This window comes from Haliotis rufescens, unplaced genomic scaffold (assembly GCF_023055435.1).
Source record: "Haliotis rufescens isolate VD_foot unplaced genomic scaffold, xgHalRufe1.0.p SCAF_25, whole genome shotgun sequence".
In the NCBI taxonomy this organism is placed as follows: domain Eukaryota; kingdom Metazoa; phylum Mollusca; class Gastropoda; order Lepetellida; family Haliotidae; genus Haliotis; species Haliotis rufescens.
The window spans coordinates 6,645,502-6,670,229 of NW_025963946.1; the positions used below are offsets into that span (position 1 = coordinate 6,645,502).

The following is a 24,728-nucleotide window of genomic DNA, read 5'->3' on the forward strand; positions in this document are numbered from 1 at the left end:
ATACGCACAGACTTTTCTCATTTCAGGCCGTCATGATCCGTCATCGGAAATAGCATAACAAATCCGAATTGATTTACGCAAGTTAATCTGGTAATAAAAATGTGTTCTCTGTATATCTGACCTTATGATTGTCATCTATGTTATTAATTTTATTTAAAATTTCATTCAATAATGTTTACCTAAATTTCGGCAAAAACATGTGTCCCTCCGATACTTACAACTTCTGTTTACCCCGTTCCATAGGTTCCGCTTAACCACATAGTGTGACCGTGCCAAATCACATTATTCAGTGTCCAACCCAGAATTGAAAATCAAGGGGGGATTTGTCCCCCACCCCCAAACCTCATGTAGAAAATAGGGGGGATTTTGAAAAAGTAGGGGGGATAACTGCTTTCTTCAAAAAGGTCTTGTTTTGTATTATGTACCGGAACACCATCATATAAAAGTGTAACAAGCCTGTGTGCAACACAATGCACGTTGATAAGGAATGGGGATGACCTTCTCAGCTGTGCCGCCACACCGTTTCTACAACCAGTCATTACACTGGCACCATCAGAACTTAAACAAAGAATCTGTTTCACATCAACACCAATTTCCTGGAACATATCAAGGAGCTTCTGGGTCATGGTATCTGTAGATTTTTCACCCAAGTCGAAATTTCGAAGAAAATGTGATCTCACATCTAAGTTGCTGTCAACAAATCTAACATATAAAATGAGCTTTCCTGTCACTGAAATATCTGTGCTTTCATCAATTAATATTGCAACACAATAAGCATCCTTCAAATCTTCAATTATCTGAGTCATGATAGTATTTGCAATTGCTTCCCTAATATCATCTGCAGCATGTCGTGGTCTGTAAGTGGCATTACCCCCAACATTCAAATTCGTAACATTGGTGCACCCTTCCTTCTCCAGCAGTTCTAGCAGAGAACCATATTTTTCAATAGCAATGTTCTCCTTACAAAGCCAGTACACTGTGTCAATCGCAGACTTAACAGCCGAATCCTGAGTGCATACTAACTTTGACACTGATGTGTCTATTGTGCTTTGCGACTTTGTCCTAGCTACGAGAGACAACTGGTGATCGCCTGTTTGTGCATGTCTGGATAGTGTGGATGTTCTAAAATTATTGCGGCCGTCACCAGTGAAAGTGTTACTCAATTTATTTTTACTGCAATAATCACAAATCAATGCACCAGTTTCATTTTGGGAGAGCCACGGCCACTCTTTCAACCATTTTTTTCTGAAATACGCTTGTTTTGGCTTTTTTTTTGTCACTAGGACCGGGATCGATTTCCCCTTCAGTTTGAGAAGAAACTGTCACTTGCGTTTAATCATTGTCTTTTTCATAACATCTATTTTGATTAAAAAAATCTGTAATTTTTTTGGTTTTGCGCGACATTTTCACGATTCGAATCAAAAGATCGTCTGCAATGACAGTCGGCGATTCATATTGTATAATTTCAGAAACGAAACTAAAACGAACTAAAATGCTCAAAAATATTTTCAGAACTATTCAAGATAGAATATTTATTGTCTTTTAACATCTTGTCAAAGGTTTTTGATTACTAAAGTCTAAAACAACAAAATACAACATAATTTTGATCAAAGTTTTGATACGCTTTCCACTGAAGTAAATTAAATTTCGTTTCCCATGCAAATCCTGTCGATAATTTATTCAGCAACCCAAGGGACGTAACTCGTGTTCGAACTTCCGGTTATTATCGATCGGTCTTCGACAGTCGTTGACAATGTTTGCTGTGAACTGTCTTTCTTCGTTAATTGATTGAAGATTTAGTGAGTATTGAATCTAAAGGTAGGGATAAACAGCTGATAAAGTAAGTGACTGTTCAAGAAATTACTGTGCGCGACAGATCGCGCATTGAGTTTTTTATGAGGGGCGATTTGATTTTTTTTAGCGTGAATCGCGCGGTCTGGTTTGGACACTGATTATTCACCGCAACAATGATAATATATTCTTCTGTTTCATTTTTTACGAGTCTACACATCTAGATAAACATATGTCATGGTTAACTTTTAGTGAGAAAATATGCCGAAACTTGAAAAACCTTGTCCATTTGCGGAGTTTTCCATTGTTTACATCACGTGCTGTCATCGATGGATTGTGAGAGTTACGTTCACTTTGATGAATAAATATATTTTGAAACGACGATTAATTACAAAATAGACGTTAATTTTAAGGTGTTTGCATATATTGACTTCATAAGATGTTTATAAATTAAGTTCAGGTAGTTAGGGTTTGAAAAGTTCATTAAAAAAATGGAAAATTAATTAATACAATTTTTTTCTTTGGACTGCACCCCTCCATATGACACAGATTATATGTACTAAGTTTGAGATGAATCCACTTAATAGTTTAAGAGAAATCGCGCGGACAAAGTTTTCAGACGGACGTTAGGGTTTGAAAAATTCATTAAAAAATGGAAAATTAATTAATACAATTTTTTTCTTTGGACTGCACCCCTCCATATGACACAGATTATATGTACTAAGTTTGAGATGAATCCACTGAATAGTTCAAGAGAAATCGCGCGGACAAAGTTTTCGGACGGACGGAATCCTGGTATAACTATATACCCCTCGACATTTTGTCGGGGGTATAATAAAGGTGAGTGGCACGATGTTACTATGGCTGAAATGAAAGCTTTTTATGGTGTTTTGATGTATATGGATGGTAGGCTTGACAGAGATGAAATGTACTGGCTCCAGTTATAATTGGTTACAGTTTCCAATTACTGAAGTTTTTTCTAGGTCCAGATTTGTGCAGAAATTGTTCAAGATCAGATACATTCTTGATATTATGAGGTCAGCATTTCAGAGACATTACCTTCACAAGCAAGTATCAGTGACGAGGCGATGGTTCCTTTCAAGGGCATGCTCAGCATCAAGCAGTAAATGAGGGACAAGCCTACAAAGTGAAGATTTGGGTGTTGGCAGACTCGGTCACAGGTTATTGTTGGAACTTTGTCGTTTATGCCGGTAAGTATGGCACCGAAGTTGACCGCAAGTTGGGCCTTGCTGGGCAGGTAGTTGTCAAATTGTGTGAAAACATAAGGAACAAGAGTCATGGCATCTACACTGACAACGTTTATACTAGCGCTACCCTTGGTGATTATCTGTTGCAGAAAGAGACGTACCTGTGTGGCACAGCTCGTACCAACAGGAAGGGCTACCCCGCCGTAGATCTCCCTCCAGGTAGAGACGCAAATCGTCTGCAGAAAGGGACCTTCGACTGGCGAGCTGGAGACTTCGTTGCAAAAATGTGGAAAGATAAGAAGCCTGTTTTCTATCTTAGCACAGCGCACCCTCCCGAGGAAGACGGTTTGACGGCCAAGATGAGGAAGAACGACGGCACGCATGAGATCATCCACAGCACACCAGGTGTACAGGCTTATGGAAAGTATATGGGCGGGGTGGATAGGCTCGACCAAAATACACGTCAAAATAAGAGCAAAAAAACTATGAGGTGGTACAGACGTGTTGAGGGAAATTGTTACATACAATGCTTATCTCAATGAAGGTACCAAAAAAGGTTCATCAACCACACACCTGATCGGAAACGGAAGCGTGACATGCTGGCATTCAGGCTTGAGCTGCTGCATCAACTGATTGGTGGGTTTCGTCAGGACAGGAACCATACAGGTCGATCAAGATCAGCGACATCGTTGGAGCGGGAGCGCTTGGATGGTAACGGTCACTGGCCAGTGGCTACAGGTACCAGTGACAATTCGTCATCAAAGTGTTTAAAAAAGTTATTTTGTTTCACGTTAGGTGAAGAATAATGACTCTTCAAAGGGAGATAATCCACATGTTCAACGCCTGTCAATCAAGTTCCTACAGTCACCTGTGCCATCTAGTGCTGACACCCGTGAAGATTCCGTGGTAGAATAGGTCTTCAGCAACCCATGCTTGCCGTAAAAGGCGATTATGCTTGTCGTAAAAGGCGACTAACGGGATCGGGTGGTCAGGCTCGCTGACTTGGTTGATGCATGTCATCGATCCTATATATCGTCATATTGCTGAGTGCGGGGTTAAACAACAAACCAACCAACCAACCAACAACCTGTGATTACCTATATTTCAAGAATGGTAGAAATTAAAACATTTATTCATTAATTTCCAAAATTAATAAAAACAATTTATTTCTTTTAATACTACTCAATCTTGGCATTACAGTGATAGGTAACATGTTGGTATGGCCCCAAACATAAATATACAAGAAGGGTTTAAAGAGAGTGGTGTAATTTTAATTGAAAAGCCTCTTGGATTGTTTGGTTTGTTTGTCGTTTAACGCCGCACTCAGCAATATTCCAGCTATATGACGGCGGTCTGTAAATAATCGAGTCTGGACCAGACAATCCAGTGATTGACATCCTGAGCATCAATCCACGCAATTGGGACTGATGACGTACATCAACCAAGTCAGCGAGCCTGACCATCCGATCCCGTTAGTCGCCTTTCACGACAAGCATAGTCACCTTTTACGGCAAGCATGGGTTGCTGAAGACCTATTCTACCCCGGAATCTTCAAAAGCCTCTTGGAACTTGGTGTACAGACATTCAATGCTGGTGGGAACTTGGTGTGCCAAGGGGAAATAACTCTGGTTGGCTGGTGTTGAAAGAGTTTATACAAACAGTATGTTTGAATCTCGCTGTAAATCGTATTTTGCGAATGGGGGGAGATCACTACACCATAAACCATGTATTGAGAAAGGAGATATTGACAAAATATCTGTTTACTTTGGACATCTAGAGAACACCGACCCGACAAGGCTTGTTAAGATGGTTCTGTTCAAGCTATGTTTCCATTTGAGGAGGCGGGGACGCGAAGGATGAAGAAGTTTGACTAATGTGTTTGTTTGTTTGTATTTCGTGGACCTTGGAAAAATGCATCACAATCTGGATGTAATTTTGACAGATAGAAGAGATGGTGTGTGATGCTGAATCATACTCATAGATCCGGTTGGTTGGTTGGTTTTACGCCGCACTCAGCAATATTCAGCTATATAACGGCGGTCTGTAAATAAATCGAGTCTGCACCAGACAATCCAGTGATTGACATCATGAGCATCGATCCACGCAATTTGGATCAATGACATCCATCAAACTAAGTCAGCGAGCCTGACCACCGGATCCCGTTAGTCGCAATTTACGACAAGCATAGTCGCCTTTTAAGGCAAGCATGGGTTGCTGAAGACCTATTCTACCCCGGAATCTTCACGGGTCTCATCGGACATCGGAGCAATCCTGATGGAGATTGCTAGCTCCCCGCCAGTTATATTGGTCTTCTCAGCTTAGTTTGTCTGATGTGTAACGCCGCACTCAGCAATATTCCTGCGATACGACGGTGGTCTGTAAATAATCGAGTCTGGACAAGACAATCCAGTGATTATGATGGCGGTCTAAAATAATCGTGTATGGACCATACAATCCAATGATTGACATAACATCGATCCACGCAATTGGTTGCTGTTTAACGTCGCACTCCAATAGTCCAGCTACGTATACATAGATCACATATCATACTTTTCTTTCATTCTAGACTGTGCTAATCAATACCACTCACAGAACATTGAGGTGACTATATGCTTGTCGGGCGACTAACGGGATCGGGTGGTCAGGCTAGCTGACTTGGTTGATGCATGTCATCGATCACAATTGCGTGGATCGATGATCATGATATTAATCACTGGATTGTCTGGTCCAGACCGCCGTCATATTGCTGAGTGCAGCGTTACCCAACCAACAATTGCGTGGATCGATGCTCATGATAATAATCACTGAATTGTCTGGTCCAGACTAGATTATTTACAGACCGCCGTCATAGAGCTGGAATATTGCTGAGTGAGGCGTTAAACAACCAACAATTGCGTGGATCGATGCTTATGATATTAATCACCGGATTGTCTGGTCCAGACTCGATTATTTACAGACCGCCGTCATATAGCTGAGTGCGGCGTGAAACAACAAACCAACCAAATACAGATGCATGACTGGCCTGGTGTGGCGCAAACTAAAGACGAAGCTGATAAGTTCTACTTTGATTATATCCTATGCTAAAATTATCTTGTAAAAATATGTCATAAGCTCAGCCTATCAGGTACTAGTAACTACAGAATAAGAAACTTGAAACTTATTAAGTGTGATATAGCTATTGTTTTAATACTGGCCAGAATACAACCATTTCTCACTTGTTTTACAAGTGTTTGACATCACAGCTTTGAAAACAATCATAATGACCATTCATTATGTCATCGTTAACTAGGGCTGGCTAAAAAGAATGTTTTGGTTTGGTTTCTCTGTTTTTCAACGCCGTACTCAGCAAGATTCCGGGGTAGAATTAGAAGATAATTACTATGTGTGTGTCTATTTCCGGGATTTTATCGAGTATTTGCATCTTGGAAATTCATCTCGAGACCCGAAAGCGTTAGCTTGAGGGGCTCGAATGAAAATATTGTAAACCTATTGTTTTATTTAGAAAAAAAACATGCGCACTCTTTAACACCTCGTACTTTCTCGGTTGTGATGCGTCAACATCGAACGTTCTGTTGCTGCTATGGTGATTGTGCTTTTGGTTTTAACGTACACCGGTAATGAGACGCAAATACCATCACGTATATTTCAGCTGCGATACCTACATCCTTGAATTCCTCATACATTTTAGAATCAAATGCCAAATGGTCTTTGTCACCAATACAAATTGTCTAAATGTAATGAAGCAAAATAAATGAGGTGTTAGAACGGACGCTGTAAAAACTGCACTTGTTGGAAATGTAAACAAAGCCATTCGTCTATTCGTTGAGTACATTGGCTCGAGATCTGCATTTTCAGAATATACACGGCAAGAGAATCGTAGGAAGAATTAGGGAATTAAACATATATACATTGCAATAATTTGATATTTTCAACAGAACTTGAAGTTCCCGTCCTGTGTGACGCCATGACTGACGCAAAATCACGCACAACGACAACGGTATTTATCGGAATTTCTGACTATTTACGTTGGTTTCAATGAAAAATACAACAACAAAAATCAGTACACAGATTGTCAGAATGTTTCTGATTACTTACATGTCACATTTATGTATATACGAACCCTGAATCAACGAAAGTCCCCTCGTAAAATCCCGCGCACTGTTGACAGTCAACACGCCATTTTGTAAAACTCGGTCACCGGTAGTGATGTCAAACTTCAACATATTTGTTGTACATATTTGGTAATTTCTCTGAGGTGAAGGTCCTTGAATGAAAGTACACACGATCATTGTTAACTGCTTTTTACTGTTTCTTATGTAGATCTTGCATATCTTTTGTACATTTTTTTCACTTTTGATATTACAAATTTAAAATCCCAATAATTTCCCATGAATAGAGAAAATCAAAATCTTTGTAATGAATGTTAATTTTGTATTTCAATTTGCGTCCATTGTTAATTAGTATGGAAAAAATGCTGAGTAACTATGTATTCCTACACAATGATTCGTTCGCTTGCTTCAGGGAATGCAAATCATATTTTCACCCTTTGACATTTGGTCATGTGACCCAAATTAGCCAATCACAACACAGAACTCTCTTTCTATAGGTTTACAATAGGTCTTCAGCAACCCATGCCTACCGTAAAAGGCGACTAACGGGATCAGGTGGTCAGGCTCGCTGACTTGGTTTGATGAATGTCATCGATCCCAATTGCGTGGATCGATGCTCATGATGTCAATCACTGGATTGTCTGGTCCAGACTCGATTATTTTACAGACCGCCGTTATATAGCTGGAATATTGTTGAGTGCGGCGTTAGAAAACAAACCACCAAACTAACCAACGTCATCGTTAAGTTATTTGAATATATCAACAAGAATATTATTATATTATTAAATAACGCAGCTTGTCTTTGCAACCAGTTTCAACAAGAATTAATTTTCAATAAGTAAAAGCTGCACTAAATGTATGTACAAAAATAAACACTCATATAAGTGTTGTGAATCCCTTCCAATCACTGGATTGTCTGGTCCAGACTCGATTATTTACAGACCGCCGTCATATAGCGGGAATATTGCTGAGTGCGGCGTTAAACAACAAACAAACAAACTTCCATTCATCCATTCCACATGTATCATATTTCTGAAGAACTGTTTTAGAGTTGAAATATTTTTTTGATATCTTGTTGAATAATATCTAGTTTAACATCAGATGTCAGCTTTTACAGATAATAATCATTAATATCAACTTGACGAAAATGCACTTCTCTACGACATATATTTTTGGGGTGCAAAACTAAATAACTATCGGTGAGTATCATTAAATGGATATTTGCAATCTGTATTGGAGTGAGTGAGTTAAAATTTAATGTCGCATTGGCATTATTTCAGCCATATAGCTACGAGACCAAGTTGATATATACACAGTTTGTTCATGAATACAAAGTTACATTCCAAAACAATTTATGAATCATATTTGGGCATAACAACCTCATGTATATATACAGTTTTAAAACACGGGCTATAGGGCACCAGTAACCAAAGCTAGGCCACCTCACTGGTTGATTGGTTTGTTGTTTAACGCCGCACTCAGCAATATCCCAGCTATATGACGGCGGTCTGTAAATAATCGAGTCTGGACCAGACAATCCAGTGATTAATATCATGAGCATCGATCCACGCAATTGTTGGTTGCTTAACGCCGCACTCAGCAATATTCCAGGTATATGACGGAGGTCTGTAAATAATCGAGTCTGGACCAGACAATCCAGTGATTAATACCATGAGCATCGATCACGCAATTGGGATCGATGACATGCATCAACCAAGTCAGCGAGCCTGACCACCCGATCCCGTTAGTCGCCTTTTACGACAAGCATGACACCTTTTACGGCAAGCATGGGTTGCTGAAGACCTATTCTACCCCGAAATCTTCACGGGTCCTAAAATAAAATTAAAATTTTGAAAGAGTGATAATCTCTGAAGGAGGTGTAGTACTGCATCATGGCATCATCATGGGAGAAACGTTCCACACCAAATCTCTCAATAGTAAGCTGCCTGCCGGATCCGCAAATGGAGCTGTTGGATGTCAGGAAGGCAGTGATCAGTCTGTGTCTCAAAGAAAGGCTGTTGTTGCAAGTTCTCAAAACTGAAACATAAATATTGTCAAACTGAGGTTACCGTTACATTACAGTTGTACTCAAATCTCAAAAAGTTTTTATGAAATCTTGTCTGCCGTCCCTCTATTTTATTGTCTCTGGCCAGTGTATAACAAAAGGAAAATGAACTGACCTGTTAGGTTTAAGCTTAATGACCAAGTCAGCGAGCCTGACCACCCGATCCCGTTAGTCGCCTCTTACGGCAAGCATAGTTGCTATTACGTCAAGCATGGGATGCTGAAGACCTATTCTACCCCGGATCTTCACGGGCCGCCTCTTACGACAAGCACAGTCGCCTGTTACGGCAAGAATGGGTTGCTGAAGACCTATTCTCACCCGGAACTTCACGGGTCACCAATCAAGGTGTTCCTCTGCATTAATTAGTAAAAAACTATATTGTGATGGATCTCATACAAGCTCCATAAGTTCACCTTATGAACTTGAAATGTTTTATTATGTTATCACATATACTCTTGTTTACCATTATGATGTAAATGTATATATATGACAATAAACTGAAATATGTAGTTATATTATTTTCTTGGGAACACAATCGCCTACGATTTTGGGTCGAAAGCACTTTGGTTCAAATTTGCTTTTGGATAGAGAAGTTTGTATAAACACAAAACACAAGGCTCAGAATAAAAAAATGATAAATATATATTTCTTTCTAATAGATATTTTACAAATCATGTTCTCATTTGTTACAGTCCGATCATGGTCAGCGGTGAAGTTGAAGACATGGCCAATGTGTTCCACCTGCCAGAGAGGACGACGTGCCAGTGCCTGCATCAGCCTTCCATGAAATCATTGAACAAAGAAAAACTTGTATTTGAAATTGAAAGTTTAAAATTTAAAAAAAACAATAACTAACAAAGCAAATTAACAAACTAGAATTTTTTGGTCTGGTTTGTTGTTTTATACCGCACTCAGCAATATTCAAGCTATATGACGGCGGTCTGTAATTAGTCAAGTCTGGAACAGACAATCCAATGATTAATATTATGAGCATCGATCCACGCAATGAGTGAATTTATGCTTTACGTCACATCGGCAATATTTCAGCCATATCGTGACGAGAAGTTATACAGTATTTATCCATATATTTAATCCAAATAAGAACATGTCAGCGATGGACAGTAAAATTACTAGAATATCACAGATTTAATGTTTCAAACTAGCATACAACAATAAAAAGACATCACAAAATAGTCATGAAACATTACAATATAGAAAAAGGGCTATAGATCGCCAGCATCTGAAGGTAGATCACCATGCTAGGGTCCAGGGGGACTTACAGTACTTTTGCTACCTGTTGGACCCCAGCCGGATTTACATCATCCCCTCAGCTGTTGGCGATAATTGACAAATTTAGCCACAATTTAAAGGAATATATATACTGCGATAAAAAACGTGGCTTAAATAAATATACTTTGAAAGACGTGGACTTACATATCCTCTCAGGGGGACAATAATTTTACACTACTTTACCCCCTAATATAGCCACTAACAATCTCAGTTATTGATTTATACAACCAAATATAAAATGAATTTATTTCGCAATTAGGATCAATGACATGCATCTACCAAGTCAGCGACCCTAACCACCCGATCCATGGGTTGCTGAAGACCTTGTCTATCCCGGGTCTTCAGACATAGTACTTTCACTGTCTCATGACAGCTCTTCAGTGTAACTGGCAATGACATATGAATGACGTCATACTTATGATGTCATAATGTCACACCCCATCCACGACACCATGTAATTTAACAATTGTAGGGAGACATTTAAGAATTGAAGTGTGTCCCGTGAAGATCCGGGGAAGAATAGGTCTTCAGCAACCCATGCTTGCGACTATGCTTATCGTAAAAGACGACTAACGGTATCGGGTGGTCAGGCTCGCTGACTTGGTTGATGCATGTCATCGATCCCAATTTAGTGGATCGAGGCTCATGATTTCAATCACTGCATGAGTGTCTGGTCCAGACTCGATTATTTACAGGTCGCCGTCATATAGCTGGAATATTGCTGAGAGCGGCGTTAAACAACAAACCAACCAACCAAGTAGGTGACATCCGGCTGGCACGATGTGTCGTTCAAATAAAATATGAAGTCCGCTTTCGGTGAGTATTCTCGAGTCGTGTGTGGAGCCTGGACACTTCGCAACAAGGTCAATTATCATGTTGTTTGGATCAAATACAAGCTGTGTGTTAATACTGTGGTACTGTTTACGATTTACATACGAGGGTTCGACGACGGATGGTGCAATAATCTGCATATGGGATCCATCAATCACTCCAACAACGCCAGGGAAGTGAGCGATGTTGTAAAACGCCGCTTGATTCCGACGAATGCAACCCTGCGTTGTCGGAAAGTGAATAAACTGGGATGCTATATCGGCGTCGGACAAAGCTGACACTGTCTGCTCTATCGCTCGACTGACCGACAATTGGGAAAGACCCAAGTCATCCCCGTTGGATAATTGCATTTTGCCTGTAGCAAAATAACGTAGCGTTGCTACAACCTTTTCATTTCAGTTCCTGTCATGGGATGAGAACGAGAGGTGCTAGGACATATTTTATCAGCAATTAACGCAGTCACATATTCAATACCACTTTTGTTTAACCTGTATCCTCTGATTAGTTCTTTGTCAGGATATATTTGCAGTACATCTCGTCTAGCGGTGGTTTGTACAATACCTATGGCAGCCATATTGGATGTCTTAAGACAATCCTTAAGGACTTAAGATGGTTGGTTGGTTGGTTTGTTGTTAACGCCGCACTCAGCAATATTCGAGCTATATGACGGCGGTCTGTAAATAATCGAGTCTGGACCAGACAATCCAGTGATTCATATCATGAGCATCGATCCGCGCAATTGGGATCAATAACATGCAACAACCAAGTCAGCGAGCCTGACCACCCGATCCCGTTAGTCGCCTTTTACGACAAGCATGGGTTGCTGAAGACCTATTCTACCCCGGAATCTTCACGGGTAAGTCCATGAGGTATCTTAAACTTAAGCAAAGAACTAAGCACTGAGAAGCTATATGAATATAACTTAAGAAATTACTTAAAATTTAAGTTGGTTGTTATGGAAACTAAGATTTCTTTGTGGATTTAAGATTTCTTAAGGCTAAATAAAATTTCTAAGAAGCTTTGGGAATACCGCCCCTGGTCTCGCCGAATAATATCGTAACAATGTTTGCTTAAATTTGAAGTCCTCTGGTTTCGCCGAAGAACATTGCAACAATGTTATTTTGTCGGTAATTGCCGCCTCTCGGTCACATACGTTTCCCCACTCATACTCAGTAACACTAAGAAAATAGTTCTTTGAATATATACACTATAATCTAGAAATATGTCAACATAATTTCATTCTCTGAACAAATTTACAACCAATATTTGGGATAAATCAAATCTTAAAAATAGGTTACAGGAAGTTGAACAAAAATATAAACATGACCTCGATGCACCGAGGCGAGGTCAACCTTCAAGCGCGGATTTATATATGATGTCACATAAGTTTGCAAAGAGGTGCATTTCAAATCGAACGGGAGCTTGAGGTTGGTTTGGTTTGGTATAACGCCCTACTCAGCAATATTCCAGCTATATGACGGCGGTCTGTAAATAATCGAGTCTGGACCAGACAATCAATTGATTAATATCATGAGCATCGATCGAGGCAACCAAGTCAGTGAGCCTGACCACCCGATCCCGTAAGTCGCCTTTTACGACAAGCATAGTCACCTATTACGGCAAGCATGGGTTGCTGAAGACCTATTCTACCCCGGAATCTTCACGGGTCCGATGAAATTTATACTTAGTGCTGTTGAAAATGACGTTTATGGAAAACACCCCGACGCGTGAAACCTCTCATGGCACTAGCAATTTGGGAATATCACCGATTTGTGAATGTGTTGCTTGTGTTTGGACAATCGCAAACTAGGTCGGACGGTGCGGAATGGACTGGTGGAAACTTGTGTGTTTTGTGTTAATTTTCAACGTCAGGATGTGTTATATTTGGAGTTTGGGATTTGTCGCGTGTGCTGTAATACTCTGCTTAGCTGGTGTTTCTTGTCACCTGAGGGGGCACGGGTGGCCCAGTCGTCTAAGGCGCCGCGATTCGCTGTGCAGAGTTGCGTCCCTTGGGCACGCCAGAAACCTATGATTGTGGGTTCGAATCCCGGTTCGGCCCGATTATGTTTCTAGGTATGTCAGCACCATACCCGTGCTCGTGGGTTTCACCGAAGTGGTAAACGTCTGAGACCTGCATCAGTTCGGGCTCTCCTCCCACATTAACCTGACACGCCGCGATATAACTGGAATACTGTTAAAAGCGGCGTTAAACCGAACTCACTCACTCACTCACTCTTGTCACCTGAGATGGACCTACTGTATGACCTGATGCCAGCTTTATTACTGTGCCCCTAGAATGCACGGAGAAGGTCGGCCAACTCAGAAACCGGAATAGTAGATTTCTAATTCCGTCTACGGATATTTTCTCGTCTCCGATGACCAATCGATAAAACAGGTAGGCAATTTTTTTAATTTTTTTAAATTTAAGTTTCTCTCCTTACCTTTTTATGTTTTATGGTTTCTCTGATTCTTAGATTTTTTTCCCGATACGATAGTAAATCGGGTTTTAGTTTGGGATTGATCACGAGCAGTCGCGTTTGCTCTGTGTCAGCGGCCACATCTGAGCAGGGTACGACATTATTTTCATTGGTGCTAGATTTCTCTCATTTCCGAAAACAAGGCGTCAAAGTCAATATCGCTCAATAAATCGATTTCGTTCACCTCAGTAATTTCAGAGAATTAAATTTCTTCACTTGCGTTATTAGTATTGAAAGATAGCCATTCCATATCCGAATCACCGCAAGGACAATCCATTTTGTTTCATGTAGCAGCTAAACGACATCAATCACCAGAGCCAAAGCATTTATTTATAAATAAGTCAGATGAAAATGTTACAAGACCAGGCAAAAATACCAAATTTATTATATTGCTGATAAATGCAGGGATTAAAAAGAAAATAGTAAAACGAGTTGATCGTAAACACCGATCGAGAGTTCGGGGAAACCCCGGAAAGAAGTTCCGGCAAAAGTTCACACGATTAATTGCACACAAAAAATGTTCACATCGTGTGAAATTTTATAGTCCGTTCACAGGTGTGTGAACGCCAAATATCCGATCATGTGACTATACCCCTTCAGCCAATCAGCATGAAAGAAACAGTGTAAACTTCAAAGTATGAACTTATTTGATGTTGGTTGGTAGGTTGGTTGGTTTGTTGTTTAACGCCGCTCTCAGGAATATTGCAGCTATATGACGGCGGTCTGTAACTAATCGAGTCTGGACCAGACAGTCCAGTGATTAATATTATGAGCATCGATCAACTCAATTGGGATCGATGACTTGCATCAACAAAGTCAGCGAGCCTGACCACCCAATCCCGTTAGCCGCCTTTTACGACAAGCATGGTCACCTTTTACGGCAAGCATGGGTTTTTGGCGTGCGTGTTATTGGTTGATACATATCATCGATCTCAGTTGCGTGGATCGATGCTCATGATGTCAATCACTGGATTGTCTGGTCCAGACTCGATTATTTTACAGACCGCCGTCATATAGCTGGAATATTGCTGAGTGCGGCGTTAAACAACAAACAAACATAAAGAGAACGGATTCGTCTTCCCGTAGGAATTCTGTGTCCCCAACAGAGGCGACTACATGGCCCTTGAATCCACAATGGAATGTGTACAATGTGATCTTGTACGATATGATATAAACACTATCAACATAAACTATATAACGGCAACAGTTTATCTCGCTTTTATCAACTGCGACGCAGGACAATGTCTGCGTGGTGATATTAAAGCTCATCACACAGTAATTGCTTCCTCTTTTGCCGCGATAACGTGTCACCTCAGCACTGTAGAGGAGTTTGCGATAACGTCCCTGATCCCAGTCGCATGACGTCACGTCACGTGAAGATGATGACCTCTTGTCTATATAGGGCTGTGTTGATTTGACACAACTCATTCCGCATCAGTTGATCAATTGAAGGAGGAGCGATCCAGCAGTAATTATGAGCTATCCAGGTAAGTTTTGTTTGTTGGTTGGTTGTTTAACTCCGAACTCCGAACGTATGGTCGACAATATTCTAGACTGTCCGCCCACACAATCCAGTGATTTACGTCAAGAGCATAGATCTAGACAATTGGGATACGATGAAATACATCAACCAAGTCAGCGAATCTGGTCACCCGATCCGGTTAATCGCCGCTTACTACGGCTTGATGCGGACCAATTCTAACCCGTTTCACGGATCAATCCTGGGATGCTTGTCGTAAGAGGTGACTAACGGGATCGGGTGGTCATGCTCGCTGACTTGGTTGATGCAGGTAACCGATCCCAATTCCGTGGATCGATGCTCATGTTGTCAATCACTGGATTGTCTGGTTCAGACTCGATTATTTAAAGACCGCCGTCATATAGCTGGAATATTGCTGAGTGCGGCGTAAAACATACAAATAAACAAAGGGACATAGGTACACATAAGGACAAACATGTCTTTGTTTGGATTATTATATCTCACTGATATAAACTGACACACTCTGACAAATGAAGGAGGTGAATATCGCTTTACATAACAGAAATTCGTCTTCCCGTGGAAATTCTGGGTCCCCAGCAAACTGTGTCAGAGGCAACTAAATGGCCCTTGAATCCACAATGGAATGTGTACAACATGATCTAATACGATTACAATATTTTCAGGCTACCCAGGCAATCCCTACTACCCCCAGGGTAACGTTCCCCCACCCCAACCCGGAGCATACCCTCCACAGTATCCAGCAGGTGCCTACCCTCCACAATATCCTGCGGGGGCGTACGCCCCACCCCCAGCGGGCTACCCCTACGCCCAGCCCGCACCACCCGTGGTTACCACAACGACGTACACGCAGGGGTTCGGACCACATGGTCAGTCAAGGACGGTGTTCAGAGACCAGTGTGGTGACAAGGTCGTGGTCAAGAGGGATGGATTTGGCCACGAGAAGGTCATCGTGAAAGAGGTCAGTTTATGATGGTTTTAGGTCACTCTTCATGACACATTTTGTTGTAAAGGTTATGGTAGGGGATTGGAGTAAGTCGCAGTTATCACTGATACATAAACATGTCAGACACATGTAGACACTGCTGCCCACACTGCTGTAGATCTATGTCAGTACTGCTGCATACACATGACGACACTGCTGCAGACACATGTTGACACTGCTGCAGACACATGTCGACACTGCTGCAGACACATGTAGACACTCCTGCAGACACATGTCGATACTGCTGCAGACACATGTCGACACTGCTGCAGACACATGTCGACACTGCTACAGACACATCTCGACACTGCTGCAGACACATCTCGACACTGCTGCAGACACATGCTGACACTGTTGCAGACACATGTAGACACTGCTGCAGACACATGCCGACAATGCTGCAGACACATCTCGACACTGCTGCAGACACATGCAGACACATATAGACACTGCTGCAGACACATGCCGACACTGCTGCAGACACATCTGGACACTGCTGCAGACACATGTCGATACTGCTGCAGACACATGTCGACACTGCTGCAGACACATGCCGACACTGCTTCAGACACATGTCGACACTGCTGCAGACACATGCCGACACTGCTGCAGACACATGTAGACACTGCTGCAGACACATGTAGACACTGCTGCAGACACATCCCGACACTGCTGCAGACACATCTCGACACTGCTTCAGACACATGTAGACACTGCTGCAGACACATGCCGACACTGCTGCAGACACATCCCGACATTGCTGCAGACACATCTCGACACTGCTGCAGACACATGCCGACACTGCTTCAGACACATCTCGACACTGCTACAGACACATCTCGACACTGCTGCAGACATATGCCGACACTGCTGCAGACACATCTCGACACTGCTGCAGACACATGCTGACACTGCTGCAGACACATGTAGACACTGCTACAGACACATCTCGACACTGCTGCAGACACATGCAGACACATGCCGACACTGCTGCAGACACATCTCGACACTGCTGCAGACACATGCTGACACTGCTGCAGACACATGTAGACACTGCTGCAGACACATGCCGACAACGCTGCAGACACATCTCGACACTGCTGCAGACACATCTCGACACTGCTGCAGACACATGTAGACACTGCTGCAGACACATGTCGACACTGCTGCAGACACATGCCGACACTGCTGCAGACACATCTCGACACTGCTGCAGACACATCTCGACACTGCTACAGACACATCTCGACATTGCTGCAGACACATGTCGATACTGCTGCAGACACATGTAGACATTGCTGCAGACACATCTCGACACTGATGCAGACACATGCCGACACTGCTTCAGACACATCTCGACACTGCTACAGACACATCTCGACACTGCTGCAGACACATGCCTAACTGCTGCAGACACATGCCGACACTGCTGCAGACACATACCGAGACTGCTACAGACACATCTCGACACTGCTGCAGACACATGCCGAGACTGATGCAGACACATCTTGACACTGATGCAGACACATGCCGAGACTGATGCAGACACATGTCGACACTGCTGCAGACACATGTCGACACTGATGCAGACACATCTCGACACTGATGCAGACACATGCCGAGACTGATGCAGACACATATGGACACTGCTGCAGACACATGTCGACACTGATACAGACACGTGTCGATACTGCTTCAGACACTTGACAACACTGCAACAGACACATCTCGACACTGCTGAAGACACATGTAGACACTGCTGCAGACACATGTCGACACTGACACACACGTGCCGACACTGACACAGACACATGTCGAAACTGCTGCAGACACTGAAATATATGTACAACGTAATTGTTTCAGGTCACGTAACCCTTGTTCAAACCCAATTGATAACGTACCAAAAGGAATGTCAAGCTGAAATTTTATCAAAGCCATGAGGTGATGGGAATTTAAAGGGCCCCATATCAAGAGGGCAAAATCCAAACACCCACCCAACCCCACCCCAGTTTCCGGATTAAGTGTTCCCAGAAAAACCCGTTCCCGGATTTATGGTTTCCGGATTGTGCCAGATTGTTGGTTCACAGATTAAGGGTTTGGGGATAAGTGTTCCCAGACTAACGGTTTCCGGATAAGTGTTCCTTGGCTAACGGTTTCCGGATTAACTGTTCCCAGACGAACGATTTCCGGATTAAATATTCCTTGACTAACGGTTTTGGATTAAGTGTTTTCCAGACTAATGGTTTTGGATTTCGTGTTCCTTGACTAACGGTTTTGGATTTCGTGTTCCTTGACTAACGGTTTTGGATTAAGTGTTCCTTGACTAACAGTTTCCGGATTAAGGTTTCCCAGACTAACGGTTTCTCGATTAAGTGTTCCCAAAACGAGATTCCAGATCAACAGGTCCCGGTCTAACGGGTTTTCATTGTAACTCCTACAGGATCACCACCACCACCATCACCCCCCTCAGAACAAGGCCGTGTTCAATGACGGGTTCGGGCACAAAGTGGTGGTCAAGGAGGACAGATTCGGCAATGAGAGGATCATCGTGAAAGAGGTAAGTTCTAGGAATGTTAAGCGCTTTGTGGGCAAGCCTCGGAGTTTTTTATCGATTCGTGTTGATATATTTGATATCAAAAGATAAGATTCTCTGTTTATTCTGCTGAAGCAAACTTCATGGTTTATGGGGGCACAGGTGGCCCAGTCGTCTAAGACGACGCGATTCGCTGTGCAGAGTTGCGTCCCTTGGGCACGCCAGAAACCTATGATTGTGGGTTCGAATCCCGGTTCGCCCCAATTATGTTTCTAGGTTTGTCAGCACCATACCCGTGCTCGTGGGTTTCACCGAAGTGGTAAACATCTGAGACCTGCATCACTTCGGGCTTTCCTCCCACATTAAACTGACACGCCGCGATATAACTGGAATAATGTAAAAAGCGGCATTAAACCAAACTCACTCACTCACTTCATGGTTTATCTTCGTACATAGGGAGTTACAGATCAATTTGTTCTTTTCTTAGATCACAGCGAACTCAGCAAATTTCAATCTATTAGACAACAACTTGTAAATAATCGATACTTGATAATGACGGATATTATGAGGCACGTTCCACGACGTTAGGGTACGAAGACAAGTACCAAGTAACCTTCCATTAGGTCGCCTCATACAAACAGAATACGTTGCTGGAGACGTTGTCTTATCTGACACACACACACACACACACACACACACACACACACACACACACACACACACACACACCATGTTGGTTCAGCAACTGTGGCGTACGCAGTTATTGCAGTGTAATTGCCCTGGACTACATTTGAGGACTCAACCTGGTTTGTTTGTTGTTTGTTGTTTAACGCCGCACTCAGCAATATTCAATCTACATGACGGCGTTCTGCAATAATCGAGACTGGACAAGACAATCCAGTGATTGACATCATGAGCATCGACCCACGCAATTGGGATACGATGACATGCATCAACCAAGTCAGCGAGCCTGACCACCCGATCCCGTTAGTCGCCTCCTATGACAAGCATAGCCGCCTTTTACGGCAAGCATGGGTTGCTGAAGACCTATTCTACCCCGGATCTTCACCTGTCCTGGGAGGAAGCAGTATTTCTACAAACGCCTAAATACTTTTGTCCACTCTCCCATTCACTCGTTATGCGTCGGATACAATGTTTATATCGTCTCACTCTCTAACCCATAAATTCAACGGAGGAGCTGAACTGGATTATCTCCCTTTCCACGTATAGGATCCTGGGTTGTTATATTTTATATCATTGTACAATATATACTAAGGATACGGTATAGGCGTCTGAATTGGGAACCAATGGGAAGTGCAGGTTAAAACCTATGCAGGTTAAAACCTATGGCGTGGATCGTTGCTCGTATTATCAATCACTGGATTGTCTGTCCAGACTCGATTACTTCCTAAAACAACACACACACACACTCTCTCTCTCCCTCTCTCTCTCTATCTCTCTCTCTCTCTCTCTCTCTCTCTCTCTCTCTCTCTCTCTCACACACATACACATACACACACATACCCTTCAGCCCACGGAATACATTTTGTTTAAGAAATTAAGATAACCTTTACTTGCCCATATTTATATACTCTCGCGATTTCAGCCATACTTATGTATTATATCATGCCAGATGTCCAAAACATGCAAGCTTAGGCAAAAGAAGTGATAGTTATTAACCATATGTACATATCTAATATTTTTACCAATATTTCAAAGCCGAAAATCGCCCTTATTCGACTTCATCAACATGCAAACAAACTTTATTGTCTCAGGCTGTAAGTATCTTACCTGTTAACATATATTTTCTAGTTGTCCTTTCTATTATTAATTGTGTACATGCAATCTTGTCTATGTTCCAGAAACATGGACATCACCATCACGATCATAACTTCTTCTAGACAACCCGGAAAAAAAACAAAATCTCCTTATATTGACAATTAAGTCTATGTGATTTTTAATCGTGCCACGGTCAAGATTTTTCTTTACTGTTTATCGCCCGCGTCTACTACAACTCATAACCGTTGTACGCATATCAGAAACCAGAAATGCGCACACTGACGCGTGTTGATGATCATGTGAATCAGTGATTTTGCGAGTTGGTTTCTTAAAACTTCTGTCCAGTGCCAGATTCGTTACAATGCCACATGTGTTGTTCCGAAAGCTCAAGACATGAAAAAGTGATCATGAAAAAATAAATTTTATAATGAGATATACCGACAATGAGATTATGAATTTAAACGGGACGTCAGACCCCACTTCACCTAACACCACGTTCCTTTATCTCCCGTGAATACACACGGCCGCTGTACAGGGTAACACAGACAAGGTGTAACACTGACCCGTCGTTATCTATGAATCCTGCGTGCATGAACTTTGTGCGAATGATACCACTGACTTGTACTGAAGCAATGTGTAGAAAGGATAGCCGCAAATTAGTCTGTCATACAGACCCTGAAACAAATAATCCAATACAGCCCATGCAAGTCTATAATGCTTGGCAAGTCTAGATCACTGCAGTATCAGGGTCTGTACAAATGTTCTGAATTCACAAGCGAGGACAGAGCTTGTAATTATCAGTCGATCTCTAGCTGTCATTAGTGTTTAGTATTAGCACATGTCCCCCTCCCCCAGACCCCGACTGAGCCAGGACCTGCTCCTGCTTCTCCCCCTGCCACTCTGGGCAGACAACATGTGATTACTTTGGAGACCTCCTCCACCACTCCCCAAGACCCACACTGAGCCAGGACCTGCTCCTGCTCTTCCCCCTGCCACTCTGGGCGGCAACATGTGATTACATTGGTGACCTCCTCCACCACTCCCCAAGACCCACACTGAGCCAGGACCTGCTCCTGCTCTTCCCCTGCCACTCTGGGCAGACAACATGTGATTACATTGGAGACCTCCCCCACCACTCCCCAAGACCCACACTGAGCCAGGACTTGCTCCGTCTTCTCCCCCTGCCACTCTGGGCAGACAACATGTGATTACATTGGAGACCTGTTCCACCACTCCCCAAGACCCCGACTGAGCCGGGACCTGCTCCTGCTCTTCCCCTGCCACTCTGGGCAGACAACATGTGATTACATTGGTGACCTCCTCCACCACTCCCCAAGACCCACACTGAGCCGGGACCTGCTCCTGCTCTTCCCCTGCCACTCTGGGCAGACAACATGTGATTACATTGGAGACCTCCTCCGCCACTCCCCAAGACCCAACATGTGATTACATTGGAGGCCTCCTGACAAATACATCTGTATATTCTTTAGTTGTTTCATTGTTACCTTAGTGGGAGAGGGGAGGGTTTCATTTATTTATTTATTTTATTTTGAGGTAAAAATGAATAGGAACATTGATAAGCCAACTCCTTTGTCCCTAATGAAAGCAAATATACAGAGCATATATTAGAGTTCCATGGGACTGGTACAAAGAAATTACAAATAAATAACAGTTTATTCAAATGAAGTAGTTGTTTCATTGTTCCCTTGGTGGGAGAGGGGAGGATTTCATTTAAAAAGTTTTTCATTTTGGGGTGAACATGAATAGGAACATTGATAAGCCAACTCTTTTGTCAGTGATGAAAGCAAATATACAGAGCATCCGACTTCAGTTCCATGGGATTGGTACAAAGAAATTACAACAAATAAAGACCAGTTTATTCAAATGAAGTCTCAAGTATTGTGCACTCGAGTTACCTCACCTTAACATTATCGCCACACATTATGTGCAGAACATTCCCGCTTTACATACACTTTAAACTTGAAGACATGACTCTTATCTGTCTTCTCTTCGAAGTGGGCGAACGCCAACATGATTTATATATACTCACACGCAAAAGAAACGCAAGTGGTTTTAAGCAAAAAGGTAACAAACACGGAACCATAATTGATACGAGCTTTAGCATGTAGTGAAGCCTGATGTTGTTATCAATATTTTTGGTTGCATTTTGGAAGCCCTGTTTAAAAACGCTACATAAAAAAATGAATCGCCAAAACGCACCATATCAATGAATATGTGGGTATCATGCACCCATTTCTCGCGAAATCGAAAGACCATAGGAACACGTAATCGACACATTAGCCGGGACACTGTGATCCGACGTCTCCGTTCCAACAACCTCAGATGTCGCCGACCAGCACGTCGTCCTGTTCTCCAACCACGGCATCGACAAGCACGACTTCAGTGGGCACAGGGTTATCGCAGTTGGCGTCATCGTGAGTGGAGGCGTGTCATCTTCTCTGATGAAAGTCGCTTTTGTGTCTCCCATGCAGACGGAAGACTCAGAATTTGGCGGCGTCAAGGTGCTCGTTTCGCTGACAGAAACGTTGTGGAAAGGGATCCATGGGGTGGACCTAGCGTCCTGATAGGGGCAGGGATTGGACTTAATGCGAGACTTGGACCCATGTGCTTTCTGAATGTTGGTCAAGGTCGGGGACACGGCGTCACTGCTCAGCGGTATATCGACCAAGTGATCAGACCCCACGTTGTTCCATTTTTTGCACAACATCAACAACACATTTTCCAGCAGGACAACGCTTGTCCCCATGTTGCCAGAGCTACCATGGCCTTTCTGCAACAACACAACATCCGTGTTCTACCGTGGCCAACCCTAAACACTGATCTGAACCCCATCGAACACTTGTGGGATGATGTTCAAAGGCGTCTGCACAATGTGCGCCCAGTCCCTACAACTGCCGATGAACTACGCACAGCTGCTCTGGATGTGTGTAGGAGGATCCCTAGGGCCTTCACATATCGTCTGATCCACTCAATGTACAGGAGATGTGTGGCAGCGATCAATGCTAATGGTGGTCACACCGGGTATTGACTGACATTTTGGGTATTGACCTGAAACTGTGTCAGCCCTTAACATTTGAAAAAAACAATTATGTCATCTGCCTTTTAATCCATTAAACTGTCTTCAGTCAATTTTTTGTCAATCTTACCCTATTAGTATTTCTTGTCTTTACTGTTGAAAATAAATAACATGTATACTGCATACTCGACTTGCTTTTTTTTTGCGTGTGAGTATATATATATATATATATATATATATATATATATATATATATATATGCGCCCATAGTGTTATTGATGTGTACGTAATAAACAGGAAGAACAAAATATAACAAAATTAAATCCAATCGATAAGACAATGTTAATCAACGCATGTTGTCAATATTAAGTGAGTGAGTGAGTTAAATTTTACATCGCATCGGCAATATTTCAGCCATATAGCGATGTGAACTAGGTTGAACAAGTTAGGCATTTATATTATATATTAAAAGCTGTCATCGAAGGACAGTACAACAACCAGCAATATATCACAAATTATAATTTTAAAACTAGTTTTAGAGCAATAAAATAATCAGATACAATATAAACGATACAATATAAAAACGGGCTGTAGATCGCCAGCAACCAAAGTTAGGCCACCATACTAGGGACCATGGGGACTTACGGTACTTCTGCTACCTACATGGTACCCCAGCAGGATTTACACCATCCCTCTGGCCACTGGCGATTGTCAGACAGATTAGCCAAAGAGTTAAAATCAACAAAAATACTACGATTAAAAGCACAGAGAAAGGAAATGATACGTTGAATAATACTGGACTTACGTACCTTCCCAGGGGGACAATTGTTTTACGATACTTCAACCCCCTGTGAAGATACAGCCACCAACAATCTCAGTTATGATTTCATTTCACCAAATTAAAATTCATTTACTTTATACTATACATATTATTATCAAAATTTATCTATTAATTCTATTTCTTTTAAAAACCCGATGATTAAATGATCACAGATTTGATTAAAAAGATCCTTTATAGAGGACACTTTGAAATATTTATCCCTTGTGATGGAAAAATCAATACAGTCAATATTAAGAAAGAAAAACCTTACATATACTGCTCACTGCTCACTGCCGAGAAGTGTT

At 42.2% G+C, this 24,728-nt stretch overlaps 1 protein-coding gene across 1 annotated transcript; it reads left to right on the forward strand.

Moving 5' to 3' along the window:
* Positions 1–15,104: 15,104 nt before the first annotated feature.
* Positions 15,105–22,248, forward strand: LOC124150044 (proline-rich protein 13-like). The gene is made up of 4 exons (XM_046521930.2): positions 15,105–15,258; positions 15,935–16,230; positions 18,695–18,811; positions 20,650–22,248. The coding sequence occupies exons 1-4, from the start codon at positions 15,246–15,248 to the stop codon at positions 20,686–20,688; spliced, it is 465 nt and encodes a 154-aa protein (XP_046377886.2). The 5' UTR covers positions 15,105–15,245; the 3' UTR covers positions 20,689–22,248.
* Positions 22,249–24,728: the final 2,480 nt, after the last annotated feature.

Coding starts and splice junctions, on each gene's coding strand:
- LOC124150044 (XM_046521930.2), top strand. Junction 16,231..18,694: donor AGAAGGTCATCGTGAAAGAG/GTCAGTTTATGA, acceptor TAACTCCTACAG/GATCACCACCACCACCATCA. Junction 18,812..20,649: donor AGAGGATCATCGTGAAAGAG/GTAAGTTCTAGG, acceptor TCTATGTTCCAG/AAACATGGACATCACCATCA.